The 17376-nt window shown below is 38.1% G+C and overlaps 1 protein-coding gene across 2 annotated transcripts in view; it reads left to right on the top strand.

Moving 5' to 3' along the window:
- Positions 1 to 11818: 11818 nt before the first annotated feature.
- LOC131690709 (2-acylglycerol O-acyltransferase 2-A-like) overlaps positions 11819 to 17376 on the top strand; it is a 32117-nt gene continuing 26559 nt past the window's right edge. For both annotated transcript variants that reach the window (XM_058976649.1, XM_058976651.1), the window contains exons 1-3: positions 11819 to 11960; positions 12532 to 12692; positions 12753 to 12850. In XM_058976649.1, the coding sequence (XP_058832632.1) occupies positions 12561 to 12692; positions 12753 to 12850 (230 nt within the window). In that variant the 5' untranslated portion in view covers positions 11819 to 11960; positions 12532 to 12560. The remainder of the gene's footprint in view (positions 11961 to 12531; positions 12693 to 12752; positions 12851 to 17376) is intronic.

The following is a 17376-nucleotide window of genomic DNA, read 5'->3' as shown; positions in this document are numbered from 1 at the left end:
TAAACCTCAGCTACATTTTGGTGCCAAAAAGTTCATTTGCACCACTCAATGGCAGCGCTAGGCGACGATTTGCAAACCTCTACGTTTTTGCATCCTTTTACAATGTAGGGGTAATTCGGACCTCGCTACGGGGCTATACAGTCGGTCATTTTTTTTAAAAATTTGTTTACAATGGAATTATGTTTACCTATAATTCATACAAGAGACACTCCTTAAGATGCAAAAAAAATGGTTTACAAAAACTTAATCTATAAAACTATAAAACTAATAGAAGCCTCAAGCTTTCCAAAACACTTACTTTTTATTTTTTCACTTTTATTTGTTGCATGATTTTTGTTTTGAGAATGACAAAACAACAAAAAACGTTGTATATCCTTTCTACAAAGAACAAAGAATCAACTTCAGCTCTCAAAATTGATGTTTCAGAATAGCGGTTCCACGAATATGTACGATAGTCAGAAAGTCTTTTTATTTTCTGAGAAATCGAGGAGATCCGAATTACCCCCACTGTCTTAATAGGCCCGGGTTTCCCTATATACCAAATTCGTTACTGATAATTTTTGCATGCATCAGGTAACTATCTGTTGCGAAATTGGATTCTGAAATATTTGTGACTTTCATTGGCTTAGTTTTCGATACAAATACACTGAAAAAAAATTCAAAACAATTTTTTTTTTCAAATAACTTTTTTTCCTTGAAAGTGCCCAACTTGAGTTTTTGGCGGTAGGTAGGGAACATAATTACCTATCTTGGAACAAATTTTCATTCAAATCAAAGATGGGTTTTTTAGTAAATCGATTTTAATTTTTAAAATCGGTTTTTTTTAGTGTAGCAGTCGATGAAGAATTTTTTCAATATTTTTATTCAAAAATTTGACTAATTTTGTGAAAATCACTCCTACAAATTTTTTTGATAGGATTTGTCATTTTTAGACTATAACCATTTGAAAAAAATTGGTGAAAAAAGTTTGACCCTTTTCAAAAGACAGTCTAGATCATTGTTGGAAAAACAAAGTATGCAAAGTGGCTTTTTGTGACAAAGTCTTCATGTACAGAAATTTCCATTAAAGTCAGACAGGGTACTGCCAACATTTGTTCGAGTTGGTGCGAAATTCGTCTATAGGAATAGAAACGGTCAATTTCTTGAAACAATTTCATATTAAAAAGTGGAAAATGGTAATCCTATCAGTTGTATCCAGCATAGTGTGTCGGAACTTGTTCTTTGTAATCGCTGTACACTCAGATTTTTTACGCGGGGAATACAGGCCGCGGAAATGAAAACCGCGTAAATTTCACAAAACCGGGTAAATTCAAAAATCCGAGTAAATAAAAACCGCGTTAATTCAAAAATCCGCGTTAAAAAACCTGAGTATATATTGCATAGGGTGACCATATCAGACGAGTAAAAAACCAGGACAGTCGAAAGGGTACTGCATCCCCCTATCGCCTCTCATCAACATTGCCTTTTCCGCATGTTTTCGGTAGTTAAAAAGTTCTGGGGTCTGGCAGGCAGAGCTTCGACAGTAAAAAAGTTCTGGGAGACTGGAAGAAAGAGCTCGTCTTTCATCGGAATGCGATTACCGATAACCTTTTTCGAATTTACACAAAGGCAGCTCTTGCTACATCACCATCAGCAAACGTTTCATGCTGAGATGGTCTGTGCAGGACCGGAGAGGAGTTTTCAGTACTAAAAACACGACATTGACGTAAATCAGAAACATCAACGATCCCAAGTAGCTTCCCTGCGCTATGCCTGGCAATCTCCAATGTCAACCATTATCTCTCGATTTGAGAGCTGCAAAACCTACCATTGTTACCAAAAATATCTCCGTTTAAACGATTGTTATATGAAAACTGGCGGATAGTTTGGAGTAAATAATATCAGTTTGAGCCCGAGTTTGAAAAAATTGACATCCCTGCCTGAACTTGAAAGAAAAAAAAACAATTCATGCCCATCGCGATGAATGAAATGTTTGGTTCGTTTCCCTCATCAAACAGAATTTGAGGGATATAAGATTTTATGGTCCATGAAATAAGAATTTGAGGGATTATTGAGCAAATGTGCACCAGATATAGATTATGCAGTTCACTTATGCTCGAAAATGTAGAAGAAGCCAGCAAACTGTCCACATAGAAACAAATAAATGCTTTCGTTGGTGAAGGAATTTATATTTCTTCTGCACTTAAGCATTCCATTCTGCATGAAGTTTCAGTCAGTTGAGAAGTTAATGAATCAGGGAGGGAATTTTGGTTTCGGTAAATACAAGCAGAAATAAGTAACTGATTTTGAAATTTCGCAGCACTGGTTTGAGCCCGATATTCAATACTCCCTGTTATGTAGGATGCTAGACTCGGCGGTTAGTCGCTGTTCAGTGTCCAGGCGTGAAGGCATGGTAATCGTCCATTAGCTATTTCATTTATTTAACACGCCTCAATGCATTACCTAAGCCGTGGGTCTTATAATATTAGCAATGCGTAAATAAAAATAAATAAATCGAATTTTAAAGTATATCCATCGGATCTTGTGTACGCGTGTGTTACTTTGCGCAAAGATCTTATTTCTTGTTGAAGATATATTTATGTAGGGGAGAGAGGGTAACAATGAAACACATTTTTTCTACAATTTAATTTTAATGATAATACTTGTTATTTGTGTAACCAAAAGTGATACATAGTGCCACTCTGTTGTTAACTAATACATATATTTTTTCCAGCTGGTAAAATTGACGGGAAATAACATTTTTTGGATAATAAACAGTCGGTGGTAAAATGTATCAGTGTGCCCCATGGGTAGGAACTATGAAACACGATGTCGTCTATAGTGAAATATTCTACTTATAAATTTTATTCTTTTGTTTTGACGAAGAATGATCCTAACGCTTTGAATTTAAGTTATATTGAGGCGAAAATCGTTTGTTTACGAAAGAATCCACTATAACATCGCGTAACATTGAACCACCATATATGCATATCAGCTGCAATCCTGAAATAAGAGACAATTTCTACAAAACTTGCCCAAATTTACTAATTTTGCACTATATGAGTAGTATTTACTGTTGAAAATCGGAACTCATTCACATTTTGAGACAGACCACAAAAACAAAAAATAATCACTGTTCCCCATACGCCTTCGTTCCACAGTTACCCAATGGGTCTATTCATGAAAATTGTGAAATTACACAGATCCATGAGAAGTTACCAAAAAACTTTGTTCGCGGCAGATGTTGAGCATAAAATTTGCTATAAATAGCAATAGACTAAACATTTATTCAATGAATGGTAACTCATAAAGATGGAATAATGTTTTTCATTGCAAATTTACTCTGGCTATCACAAAACAAACAAATATCCATTAAAAGAGATACAGTTATCAGATCTCTTCCAAAATATAGCAACACGTGTAAAGAATTAGAAATCGTGAAATATGAGAGAATGAGACGATTCTGATCATGCATTATGATTTTATTGCGAATGTTTCATAGTTCCTGCTGATCCACTGTTACCCTCTCTCCCCTACTTCTTAGCCTCTTGTTGCTTGTGGATCACTTAGTCCGCTTTCTCTCGGTTTATCGTTTTCATTGCTATCCTTGCTGTTAATGTTGTATGGGCTCTCACGATTACCTGGTTTGAGTTGTTTGTGGGGCCTATGGGTCACGATCGCGTATCCGTGTTCTTTGTTATTTACTTTATTATCAGTGGTGCTGGCAGTTGATTGGGAAGTAGTAGGCGCATCACAATGATCGTTCACGCTGTGCGTTGGTTCTGTATTCATTGGTGCAACTCCGGTGGTTTGTGATTTAGTTGATGTTGATGAAAGGCTGTGTGATGGGTATACTTGCAGTTGATATTGCTTCGTTAGAGGTTTGTGTACGTGGTTTCTCGTAGTGTGTCTTCTTGTGTAATAACGTAAGGCACGCAGGATTCTGTCCTTCATACGTGCACAGCGTGATTTGAGATTTGGCCATGCGCTTTGCTTAGAATTGAAAGTTCAGATATGAAGGAATAGATTCCGTCACTCGTATTCTCACGCAACAAACACCGTTGGAAATATCTAGAAAGTTTTTCTCCAGGTTTCAAACTTAAAGGACGTATTACGTATTCCGACATGATGGTTTTAATAAATTTATTAATAGTACCCAAGTGTAGATCGTGCAGGCGTATATCAATCTTATCATTGTCAATATAAACGGGTACCTTGGTCCTAACATTAACATGCTCAACGACGTATTGCATGTTGTCTTCCATAGCGTAGCTTTCCTTTATGGCCAAAGTTTTAAACGTTATCAGTAACGAGTATGGGCTTGTATAACGACGTGTATGCAAATTTGCTGTTCAATTTTGCTGTTGAGTTTCAAACATCTTGAAATGACTGATCGGTATCGCACCAATGAAAGTAACGGTGCTTTATTGTTCACACTGGCTTGGGACGAATTTTATTATTCGACTGCTTTGCTTGTTTATAGTACTGGCACAGTACATATAGACAGCAGACTTTAGGTAGAAACGTTCGTTTGGTTCACTGCACTGTTAACAAGCAGGGCGATTGATTAGGTACTGGTATCGACCCTGTAGTAATTGCATGATCCCCAGCTCGAGAGAGCGCTCAATGAAATTATTCTACGATAGTTGCTATTTTTCTTTTTATGTAATGGATTTCAAGTAAGACGAAAAAAAGCCATTAGCAAGATAACTCAAGTAGAAGCAGAAACACCAAAACGCGGATGTGTCTTTTGAAAGGTGCCAAAGGGAATTTTTCGGGTCCCGGTTTGAAAGACGATTTATGCCGAGAAGAAGCACTGGTAACCATTGTTTCATCGATATTGACGAGGTACTCTTAAGATTAAAAAAAAAAACATCGGAAGGTACAATTGGGAGATTCGACTGTATTAAGTTTTGTTTGTCGCATTCCGATTGAGGATAAGTATACGTTGCAGTTGTAGTTGTGGTCGGTCGTAACTGCGATCTAGAGCATAGTGAAAATCGAAGACTAAATAAATAGAAATATATTAGGCTTACAGTAGAAAAACCAGGACAAATCAAGCATTTTCCTCGACTTCCCAGGACACCAGGACAGTAAATGCAAAACCAGGACATGTCCTGGGAAATCAGGACGTATGGTAACCCTAATATTGCACTGTATTTCATTTGAACATATAACATGATGAAAAACGATTTTTCATAGGAAATGCTGACATTGATCACCAAGATAGGATCTAATGTCAGAAATAAAGGTTAGATCTTTATAATGCATTCAAATCGAACAAAAACTAAATGAAATCTTCAAATGTTGGAACCATTTTTTAGCAAATGCATATTTAGAGTGGCGAAATATAGTGCTTTCACCCTACTTTATGGTTGTTATTGTTTTGCTTCTCCTTCCATATTTTCTAGTCAAGCCAGACCGTGTGGCATGCATGAAAGCAATAATTTATTTTAAGGACTAATGCGATAAGGCTTATCGTACAAAAACAAGAATTCTTTTGAACCCCATCACATTTTGTATCTAATACTTTCCGATCTAATCTAAATTAACCATTTACGATACGATGTGTGAACTGCTTCGTTCAGCTAGACTTGCATAATATGTCCATCCAGTAGCTTATCGATAAAGAAACATGCACTCCAATCCACCCGCTGACATCACGTTTCACAAGAAGTGCATAAAAAATGCATACCCTAATTCGTTGTTCATGTTCTTCCTGTCCCGAAAATGGGGGTATGGTTTTTAACATTTTACAGAAATTTGAGAAAACTCTTGTTCAATGCTACCAATGAATAGAAATGTCTTATTAGCTTGAAGTGTTCATATCCTCTTTGAAGTAGAACTGGAATGATTCCATCTTTCCCCGTAGACTTACACGAAGCAAAACTTTCAATTGGTCGGTGTTAAGTCAGACCGGACTAAGTGACAAAATATTGATTTCGAGAAAAAGAGGTTTAAAGTTTGAATCGCAGCATCCTTTACGTTATAATGGGAATTTTTTGCCATAATTCTTGTTTATGGTTACATATTTCAATTCTGGAAAAAGTCGAATGTAGCTGCAGAAATTCTTTACCCAGTGTTATCATTTTTTGATGTTTTGCGACTTGGTTCGGTCTGACTTAACACCGACCAATTGCACATTTGATCGATTCTGTTGTCACAATTCAGAACTACCCGAAAAAAACTCAGAGGCAGTCTTCGGTAACGGCTTCGAACTGTCTGGAAAGTGCGTGTCAAACAGACACTTGAGTACTACATCTTCGTCAGATAAGTATACACCATTAGCAGCTCTAAGCGAACTGACATGAAAGTCTTTCGATTTCGAAAGTAGCGTATTTAATCTACTAGTCTAGGCATTTGTGCAGAGGCTGTTCCTATCACTTCGGCATTTCTGTATGCTTTGCGAGCTAACGTATATGCATCCGGCTCGTCCCTGCGTCTGCAGTTCTAAGCTCTTCTACATAATTGTGTGAGTCCTCCTGGTATGCTGCTACTATGAGTGAGTTTGTTATATCGACGACCTCATCCAAGTCACTTGGAGATGCAATCATTGGAAAATACCCATGAAACCTAGTCGCCAAGACCTCCTCGTAGAGATCCCATTTCATAGGATTACGATCTGGCCACTTCTGCAAAAATTGGGCGATTTCCTACATTAAATATATGCAGATTTGTTCTACTTAAGTATTCCATGACTTCGGTGCCTCTCATATTAATATCTGAGCTGCCACAAATTATGTGGTAGGCATTTGCACCACTACTGACTATGAGTAGAAACCAATTTCCGCTACAGTATGACACAACCCTTTTGAAATTATCAGAAGGGCATGGCTCATTATTCGACAAATATGCCGAACAAAAGACCTATTTGCGGTTTATGTTATCTACAGTCATATTGACTGTGACAGCACAAATTTCGCGAGATGTAAAGTCGGATATAATACATGCGTCAATAGCACTATTCGTAAGTAGGCATGCACGAGGCATTTCACACGGATTTTTACACGTTTCTGAAGGGAAATTGAACATAAAACACATGATTTTTGTTCATGGTCCTGTTTTCGTAGCGTAAAAACGTGATCGTTCCAGATTTCATGGCCCTTTATTCACGATTTTGGGAACATTTCTGCCTTTCTCATATAGAAAGGTTATGCGGACCGGAGGGCCGAATGTCATATGCCATATGCCACTCAGTTCTTCGAGATCAGAAAATGTCCGTGTGTGTATGTGTGTATGTGGAAAAAATGTCACCTCTGTTTCTCAGAGATGACTGGACCGATTTGCACAAACTTAGTCTCAAATGAAAGGTGCAACCTTCCCATGCTATTGAATTTTTTGTTGATTGCACTTCTGGTTCCGAAGCTACGGGTTGAAGAGTGCGACCACACAGCAAATTCCCATATAGACTGAAATGAAAAATTCTCAAAGGGGGGAGTACGGAAAAATTTCAAAATCGAATTTGTATTTTGGATGCCAAATGACTTTAAAACGCATGAAATGTTGAGATTTGCTGCAATCTCGAAAAAAAGAACTTTAGTCACGGTTTCCGCCATGTCATTACCACATCGATTTTCTGTGCGTGAACTAGTACATAACTTCATGAACATTATTCATAAAACTAAAGGTTGACTCGTGATGTTATTTATAGATTCAGGAACATTAGTTCACAAATCAAAGCAGCCTGGATATTTTCTAGTAAAACATTTCACGTAACTCGAAATTTTATTCATGAATCCATACAATGCACGTGAACTAATTCGTGATTTCTAATATACTAGTCACGAATTAATCCGGGCTCGAGAAGTAGCTTACAAAACCATCAAATATTGTTTATGCTTTCGTGAACTGGCTCAAGATTCCAAGTATAGTAGTCACAACTTACTATTCGTGCTCGTTAAATAGTTAAATATTAATGTCTTCGCGAACTGGTTCGTGATACCTAGTACAAAAGTCACGACTGACCACTCGTGCATGTAAAATAGTTTACAAAATCATGACATATTATTCGTAGACTCGTGAACTAGTTCTTGATTCCTAGTACATAATTTACGGTCTATCTTAAGTACTTGTTATATTTAGAAGATATCCTTTTAATCTTTTTTAATTTCATGCAACATGGTCTTGAAATTTTCACGTGAACTGTTTTTCAAAATTTGGAGTATTATTTGTAGAATCATTTTTGTTTCATGCAATATTCTTTGAAATGAACCGGTAGAAGGCACGTGTAGTAGATATAAGAAAACTCTTAGGACCGAGATCATCGTTATTCATTTGATAGGGTTCAGTAAGATGTCCGAAAAACTGCGCTGAACGCAAGCAATATATTTTCTAATATGTTTCACAAAATCGAATGTAGTGGTTATTAGATTTACTCCAGAATTATTGTTAATTGTTAATTTGTTAAATGAATAAAACAAATTAATACAATTGTTAAATAAATTGTTAAGTTTAGCAAAGCACAATTGATTCTGATTTTGATACATATCATTATTTAAGTCTTGAGCTAAATTCACTTGAAAAGTAAATTCTCAATGATTACTTCTTGGAGAATTAACTGCGAAATTTTTTTTTATCAAAAGATGTGCCTTTTACTTTTTTTCTTTTTTATTTCGACTAATGTGTAGTCACATTTTCTTTTTTACTTTTTGGCGATATTTAATTAGCTAGAGATTACTGAGTAGGGAAAGGGGGCCATAGTAGTCAAGCGAGAGCAAGCATGTGAAATATACAGATCGGATAACTAAAAATGGCAAGTCATTAGAAACAGGCTTAAAATCATACGGGCTAATCTTTTGTCTTCTGTTGGCAGGAGTCGAGCTTAGGCAGCATAACAACGAATCACTCAAGTCTACCAACATGTCTCCTGGTAAAGACAGACACCCTTTACCGTGAGAACCGAACGAGTTATCTTTAGATAATTGAATGTGTTTAAAAAGTAAAACCTGTTTTAATCCACCTAGCGGTGCAATTGTGCCTTTCTCATTTTTCCAAACTTCTAATACATTCTTAATACACTTTGCACCTACACACAATGGCTACGTATCACACCTAAAACAAAAAAATATATCGTGCTTTGCCTAATCAGCATTAGCTCAATGTTGTCTTTCGGATAATTAATTTTATCATGCAAGGGTGGGTGTTTGAGCGGGATTTTGAAAAATCTGCGAACGAACCACTCCCAAGCTTAATTTGGGATTTGTTGTGATATAGCGGTGGTATAAAGATGATGGGGTTGAGAGAGGGACAGTTTCGAATGACTAGTGCTAGTACCTAGTATATTACGCCATTCAATTCATAACTCAAATATGCATAATAAATAACCAATAACTTAAATATATTGAAATTTTAACCAATTTCAATCCTGCTTAGGCGCTATTCATATGATTGATAATACAACAAAAATCAATCCCATTCGAAAAATGGTCCCTAATACATATTTTGGAACATCTCTCCATAAAAGAGCTCATGATACTTCAGGTAGTTATTTTATTTTCTATTTATATTACCGGACAACTATGGAATCTCGGCTAAGATACAAGTTACAAGATTCCCTTCCGATAAATTTCCAAGTTCTCATGTGTTTGGGGGGGTAGTTGGTTTATCACCGAAACCTCCATAGTAACGCCACTGCACCGCCGCAAAATATCCTAGTACAGTGATTCTCAAACACCGCGGATCCCTAGGGGTCCGCGAAGTCTTTGCGGGGGTCCGCGAAGAAAATTCGAGTGGATATTGAAATTTGAAAACCTGTTTCCAAACATACTAAAAATGATATATTGATAGCTTACAAAATCGACATTTAACCGTGGGGGTCCGCACCAAGCTAGAGTGATTTCTAAGGGGTCCGTAATACGAAAAAGGTTGAGAACCGCTGTCCTAGTAGATCTCGATAAAGCTGGCAGCTAAATAGCTCAAGGAAGCGGTTATTGGTTTCGGAAAAAATTCCTCCGTCGAAGAACTCTCAGTCGGATTAGCGTGACTATCTGAGTAGATCGTGTTAAAGCTGTGAGCGGAATGTCTCACGCAAATTGAAGCTAAATGGCTAATAGAATCAGGGTCTAAACAGCGGTGGAATTGATGGATAGGGAAAGAAGAGTCCAGAGAGTGATTGCACAACCTTTCAATGCGAGAAAGGCAAAACCTACACGCTTTACGCTCGTCTAACTAATAAAGCGATCAGTCATCGTGCGCTATCGTACCTATACCAAATAGCGCATCGATGCCGAGAGTTTTGAGCTATTTGAAGACCTCGTTAGGTACGAAGGATGCACTCAAGTTGTGATAACAAAATAGGTATATAATATTTCACGCTTGGTGATTATCAGTATAAAATAGAAACCGATATCTGTAGATATCAATGCATTGAAGTTTCGTATTGCATCACAAATCTACCAGGTTCAATTGTATTGGTCATTAGGGTGGGACATAAAGTAGATTTCAAATGTCTCCATGAATAAATGATGGAAACATGGATAATAATTACAAACATATGATTTTTACCATGGATTTTATTATACAAGCACACCAGGGGTGGACATAGCGTAGTTGGTAAATCGATTGCCCTGTACGCAGATCACCTGCGTTCGATTCCCAACCCCGCACATAGGGTTAGAAATTTTTCCAAATTGATTTTTCTAAACCGAAAAGAGGCGAGTAACCCTAAGGTTAAAACCTTAATAATTTTAAAAAACCAGCGCATGAAACGAATGAAAACACTTCACGGTTTCAAGTGTGGGCATAGCGTAGTTGGTAAATCGATTGTCTTGTACGCAGCGCACCTGGGTTCGAGTCCCGACCCCGCACATCGCGTTAGAATTTTTTCATAAGAGATTTTTCTAACCCGAAGAGGCGAATGACCTTAAGGCTAAAACCTCTAAAATCAAAAAAAAACTTCACGGTTTCTACTGATCTAATCATATTCGATTCACTAGTATTAGTTGTTGAGTTACAATAATACTTTTTCTTGTAAAGCTTCCAGGTTTGAGATCTCGAAAAGAGATTATACCACGCATATATTTAAAAAATGAATAAATCTAGTTATTTCACCATTTGACCCTTTTTGCCATGTTCCAGCACACAATGTAATTATTGAACTGTAGATCGAGACCAGATTTAGTACTGATTTCCTCAAAGATATATAGTAAGAGTATTGTTTAAAGACAATATTAAATCCGACAGCTACTACCATTTTGATAAATAAAGTCGTAAGAAGACAGGAAAAAACTAATCAACCAACATATTCTTCAAATGTCACACAAATTGAACATTGACAATAGTAAATAGCCCTACAAATAGAAACTGTTCCACCAGAATGGTGAATCGATGACGAAGAATGCTACTTCGGGCTTTGCCCTTAAAGATATCTTATCTAAAATCAAACAAGATTTCTTCGATACCGCTAAATCAGAACTCATCCAATCAGTTTTAGCTGCGACTCGTTCCAAAGGTGCTTATGATTTCGGATACGGTCTATTTGCCAAGGCAGCATTCACACAAAAAATCAAATTTAAACCAAACAGGTTAATCAGATAAATAGTTTCTGTTTGCTGGCGACAAACCACCGCCAGTCAGCGGAGATAAGTTTTATTCAACTCATCGAAGCAGTTGCGCCAACCCTAGCTCCACAACTACTTTCGCAACAAGCCCGACCATATATCCATTGTTCCCTAGGAGAATCTTATCACCTATTGACTATAGTCGAATTTGATAACCCACCCCTAACGCGGTGATTGTGTGAGTGTATATAATAGTAAGTACCTACTCACTTTTACTTTCCCGAATATTCACCTACTGCGATAACGATAAGCCCGAATTGACGGGAACGAGCATCAACAACGTACCGACCGGACCGTATCGGTTAGTTGGTTACCGGCCACTCGAGCAAGCAAAACCTACCCAATTTTCGTGAGCAGAATCTGAGCGTTCCGTTGAGTGTTTGCGCCGTTTTGTTGTTCTGTTGTGTCGAGCATCTTCTTCATGTGAGTAGAGTACGCGGGACTGCACTGAAACAATTTAGCAATTTAGGAAATTGTGTACAATTTTCGTAATCAGCTTCCCAAGTGACCTTGAACCTTCGATGAGAAAATGCTCAAACCTACCGCTGTCCAGTGATTGTTTGCTTGTTCGGTTCGAGACAATCAACTGGCTGAAAGTACAAATGTTTTGATGTAACCATGGCTACCGTTCTGTGGTAACATCGATCTGTTATCTCGTGGACGGTCAGAAACTTGTGAAATTGATTGTTTCGCAATAATCTCATTGTTCTTCCTTTTATTAGATACATATCTCGACAAACATATGATTACGGCCTAAAAGCCAACTGTCAAAATTCACTTTGAATGGAAATTCCAGATAAACTGTTACTAGTGGAACACAGTTCACAACAGTTTATGAAAGAGAAAACTTTTCTCTTTCATTTACTACCAATATCTGTGATTGGCGTGTAACAGTTTGTCCGCAATTTCCATTCAAAGTGGATTTTGACAGTTGGCTTTTAGGCCGTAATCATATGTTTGTCGAGATATATAAAGTTGATTTTTATTGTTACAGGTACAAACTGCTGGTTGGGATTAGCTAACATGAGGCAAATTGAGTGGGCGCCGTTGAACGTGCCGCTGAGGCGGCGCCTCGAAACGCTGAGTGCCTTCTGCATTATGAGTTTGTTTTTGTTCGGCGAACTCTGGCTACTGTTCTATTATTTGTATTTATTGGTATGTTAATTAAATTGATTGAATATTGTAAATTTAACAAGATCATGTCTTAACTTTCAGGTATTCGGTGGCCTTCTAGCAAAAACATTCTGTGTGATATATGGTATTTTCGTCTATTTTGACCGGGACGCCGGATCCAACTGTGGACGTGGTCAGGGGTGAGTACCTTCGACATTATTTTGAGCGTTAGGACTTTTTATTATATTCAGAAATCGTACCCAAAAAAATCAATAGGCGTGAGGGCGATAAGCAAGTCACGAAAGACGAACATTTCGACCCCGAGATAAGATTTAACAATAACTGATTTGATTTATTGATGCCTTAGTACCCCCAACATCGACGCAGGTTTTTCTGGCGTTATAAAATTACTTGACAACAGAGCTGCTGAGATCAAGAAACACAAAAAAAACAGTTTTGATAAAGATAGGTGCTTTCCTCGCAGTATTAGAAGTTGCCTATGTTTTACTTTCTCAATACAATTTTACTACAATATTTACAAAAGTCAATCCAATGCATGATAGTCGAAAACAGTTTAAATTGATAGGTTCTATCAATTTTCAATTATACTGCACAATATCGAAGATATTAAAACAAAATATTTTACATCGCTCACTAAAAATTACCCTGGCAGCACTGCTCAACCGGAATCCTATCAAACAAATAGCAATAACTACAGTGCTACGAATAATACTTCTAACTGTAAACACTCAAACGAAAGGTAATAGACCTAGTTACTAGTCTTACTTATCTGTATGAATAAATCTTCCCTTTAACGAAAGTTATAGCTGTTTGAAAACGTTATTTTCTATAAAAACATGGGCATGAATAAGATTACAATCGGAACTTTCGTTGTTTTTTTTAATCACAAGGGCATCAAAAAACGAAACTTCTCGCTATTGTAAATGTATGAATCACTATTTCGAAGTTTTTGGTTCTAGGCTAGTCTAGTCTACACATACACAGCCAATACCCGGTCAAAAAATGCGGAGGAGCATAGTCAGGCGATTTAAACAGTTTGACGTTTGACTCAACTCGCCTGTGCTAATTGCCCCTAGGAACAAATGCAATTTGCGAATGCGATTTAAAGGCAATTTCAACACTTGGACAAATTTTCTGGCGGCTGAAATGGACTTGGTTGTTTTTTGCGTTTTTCAAACATGGCGGTTCATGTTTGGCTTAAGCTTAACCCATTCATGCCCATGTTGTTTGTGGACAACAACGTTTTTAAATATCTATAACTTTTGATTGAGACGAGATTTGCTTACAAAAACAAGTAAGACTCATTAATGTGTTTATTGCCTTTAATTTGAGTATTAACAGTTACAGGGATCGGCTCTAGAACTGAAGTTATTGCAATTAGTCTGTTTGGATTCCGATGCAGCAGTGCTGCCAGGGGCAGTTTACGTTGACGACGGAAAATGATTTTTTCATATATCTTCGTTATGGTGCAATATTATTGAAAACTAATAAAACTTATCAATTTAAACTGTCGTTAGCTACGTTTTTCACGTAATTGGACTATTGTAATTATTCGAGGAGAATTGTATTGAGCATTAGAAGGTAAAAATTGAGCAGATTCTAACACTGCCATGGAAGCACCTATCTTTTTGAAAATAGTCTTTTCGTGTTTCTTGACCCTACCGTTTTCAAGAAAAAATAATTTTGAATCTCTACATGCACTAGAAAAAAGTTGGACATGAAAGGGTTAAAATTGTTTTTTTTAACAATTGGCGTGTTCTCGCTTTTATTTTGGTTGTCTAGTGCACTTCATTCAGCCAACGAATGTGGGAAATTGTGGAATCGTGTATAAGTATAGTGGAACAAGATCTCTGGCCGAATGTCAGATTGTGGTAAGTTTTAGTGTGCAATACCAATTTAACCATCGATTCTTCCTATAGTTTGTTGGTGATTACTTAGTGTACTGATAAGTTTACGTGAGTAGATAATGGATCCGAAAATAAGTATTATTTGTAATTTTCATATTAGGCAATTAAGGGCGATTAAATGGCGCATTCCCTGGGAGATTTGGGGGCGGTTTAAGAGCGGGTAGAGCGGCAAAAAATTACGGCGGCAAATCGCCCAAATGTTGCATTTGCAATAGCCCCCAAATTGCCAGCAATTTGCTGGCAAATTGTAGGGCAATTAGCGCATCCGAGTTGGTAAATAGCCCCCCCGTTAGCCAGCAACTTGCCCTTTTTGACTGGGTACATATAGGAATCCTGGAAAATTTCAGACATTCGCCTGTAATTTTGCTTGTCAATATCAGTGGCGTAGCCAAAAATTTTGTCTAGGGAGGGGGGGGGGAATGTTTCTGGGAAAAACCCTAGTCCTTTTAATATTTGGGATTTTTTAAAGCCAGTTCTCTTCAATATATTTTAGTAAGTTTCAGAGACTCATACCTTGAATGCATTTTTATGGTTTATAAACCGCAGAAGAGATTTATCAAATACAGTAATATCAGAATAACATCGTATAGGTATACTACTGTATTTCGAGACTTGAAGACATTCATGTCTTCAACAAAGTTGTTTGAAATATCATTAACTTTGCTGAAGACATTAAGTATCGACCTAAATTTGCTTGAAGAGTAAACTCTCTTTAATTACTTCTAGGAGGATTAACCGCCAAAATTTTAATTACATTTATTTTATTAGAAGATGGTCAGTTTTACGCTTTGAAGTTCTTCAATGTTACTGAAGGGGTTACATACCTTTTTATTTTTCAAGAAATCGATTTTTTTTTATTACTTTATCTGAAATTACAACTCCTTGAGAATGTTTTCCCAAATATTTTTACATATCCGAGAAATAGATCGAAAGTTACAGCGCTTCCTCTACCAAGGGCAGTGATAACTTGAAATTTTAAACTCGATTTTCTCGAAATGTTGCTTTTTTCAAAAATGGTTTTTCCGTGATCTCGATTGCCGAAAAACCACTCAACCAATTTTGTTTAATTTTTTTTTTTTCAATTGATCGTAATTAATTTTTCTCATACCTTAACGATTGCTATTTAATGCAGAAATATGCCTGATGGCGGCCTTTCTCCCGAGACCTAATTTGTGGTTTCACGGCGGCTTTCTCGCTGGTGGCGCTACTTTGCTGGTCCCTTCGCCCGTTTCTCTGCAGCTCGAAGAGTATACTCGTAACAACTTTGTTGACAGCATTACAGATGTGCTCGTCGTGGCACATCTCATACCAGACAAACCCTTTCGAAAGGAAGAATCCTAGGGGATTCGAAGACCACGTGTTCCAGTGTCTCTTGCACTGGGTGTCCAAACCGATGGAGGTACTTCCGGAAGCATCCATGCTCTGAAAATGTACTCTCCATGCTTCCTATGTACTCAAACAGACACATTTGGGATGAGTCAGTGGGATCACCTTCCTTTCTCCGCGTTGTCTCACTCTTGTTGCTACTTAGCCAAAGAATCCGCTCGGACCAGTCTCCTTGCATTACGTGCATTTCTCCGCTGATAGCATTCCACATCTTCAGCTAGAGTGGTGCAGATGGGCATCATCCCGGCAATTACGAATACTGCCTTCAACAATATCGTTCTGCACGCACTCGCGACTCGAACAGCCATTGGACGAAACGTGCTTGTCAGTCCGGTTCCGCTTTGAGTTCAGCGCAGTAGCCCAGGCTGGTACGCCATACCTCAGTATTGAGGATGAGACACCCACCAGGAAACGTCTCGTGCTGCCTCTTGCTCATTCAGGATACGGCATGATCCTTGCCAATGCGTTAGTTGTCTTCGCAGCTTTCTCATATGGCTGTTGTAATGTAACCGATCGTCGACCATCACACCCAGGTGTTTCAATGCACACATCTATGTGATGAATTGCCCCCCCGATGCTGATCTCGACACGCTGGATTTTTTTACAGTTACTGACCAGCACTACCTCCGTCTTGTGGTGAGCCCGATTCAACTTGACGTCAGCCACCCAAGTTTCCACAATGCCTATTGTCTCTGCCGTCAACATCTTCACCTCCTACAGGGTTTCCCCGATTATCATCAGGACCACATCAACTGCAAAGCCGATGATCTTGACTCTCCTGGTCAGTTCCAGTGTTAATACTCTATTGTACATTATATTCCAGAGCGTTGGGCCATGTATGGAACCCTAAGATACTCCTGCCGCAACTCTAATCGACCTCTTCCACATGTTCGTTTCACCCTTTTGAGGATCGCAGTGTACGTCACGCTGTCGTTTGCTTTGACGACTAGACCGTCTCCCCTATACTTCTTCTGGCGCGGCCGCAGGTCTTCTTTCGTCTTTTCCTCCTTTTCTTTCTGTTTTTTCCTTCCCTCTTCTACGGTTTTTTCGGTTCGCCATTCACTCTGCAATTATCGGCTGTTTCGCTGTCTTTCACCGACCTTCCTTCTTCGAATCCTCCTCCTCTTTTGTCGTACTCTTACTCTTTTCAGAGAACGACGTCTCATAGGCTTCTGCTTTCACTATGTCCGTGGTCTTCAGCGTCTTTTCGGCGTTTTCAGTTCTCTTAAGTAACGCCATCTATTCGCATTCGGTTGCAGCTACAGCAGATTTGATGCTAACCACTAGATATTTGATCTTTACGTTCATGTTGCCCTTGCTTTTCACGAATTCGTAGAGTTCTTCGATTTTTTGCCTCAACTTCTTGCTGGTCTTCACGGGTAATGCTTGGTTTCGGCGTGCGCAGCTGAAAC

The sequence above is a fragment of the Topomyia yanbarensis genome, chromosome 3 (genome assembly GCF_030247195.1).
Source record: "Topomyia yanbarensis strain Yona2022 chromosome 3, ASM3024719v1, whole genome shotgun sequence".
NCBI lineage: Eukaryota > Metazoa > Arthropoda > Insecta > Diptera > Culicidae > Topomyia > Topomyia yanbarensis.
This window is presented reverse-complemented; position numbering and strand designations above follow the sequence as displayed.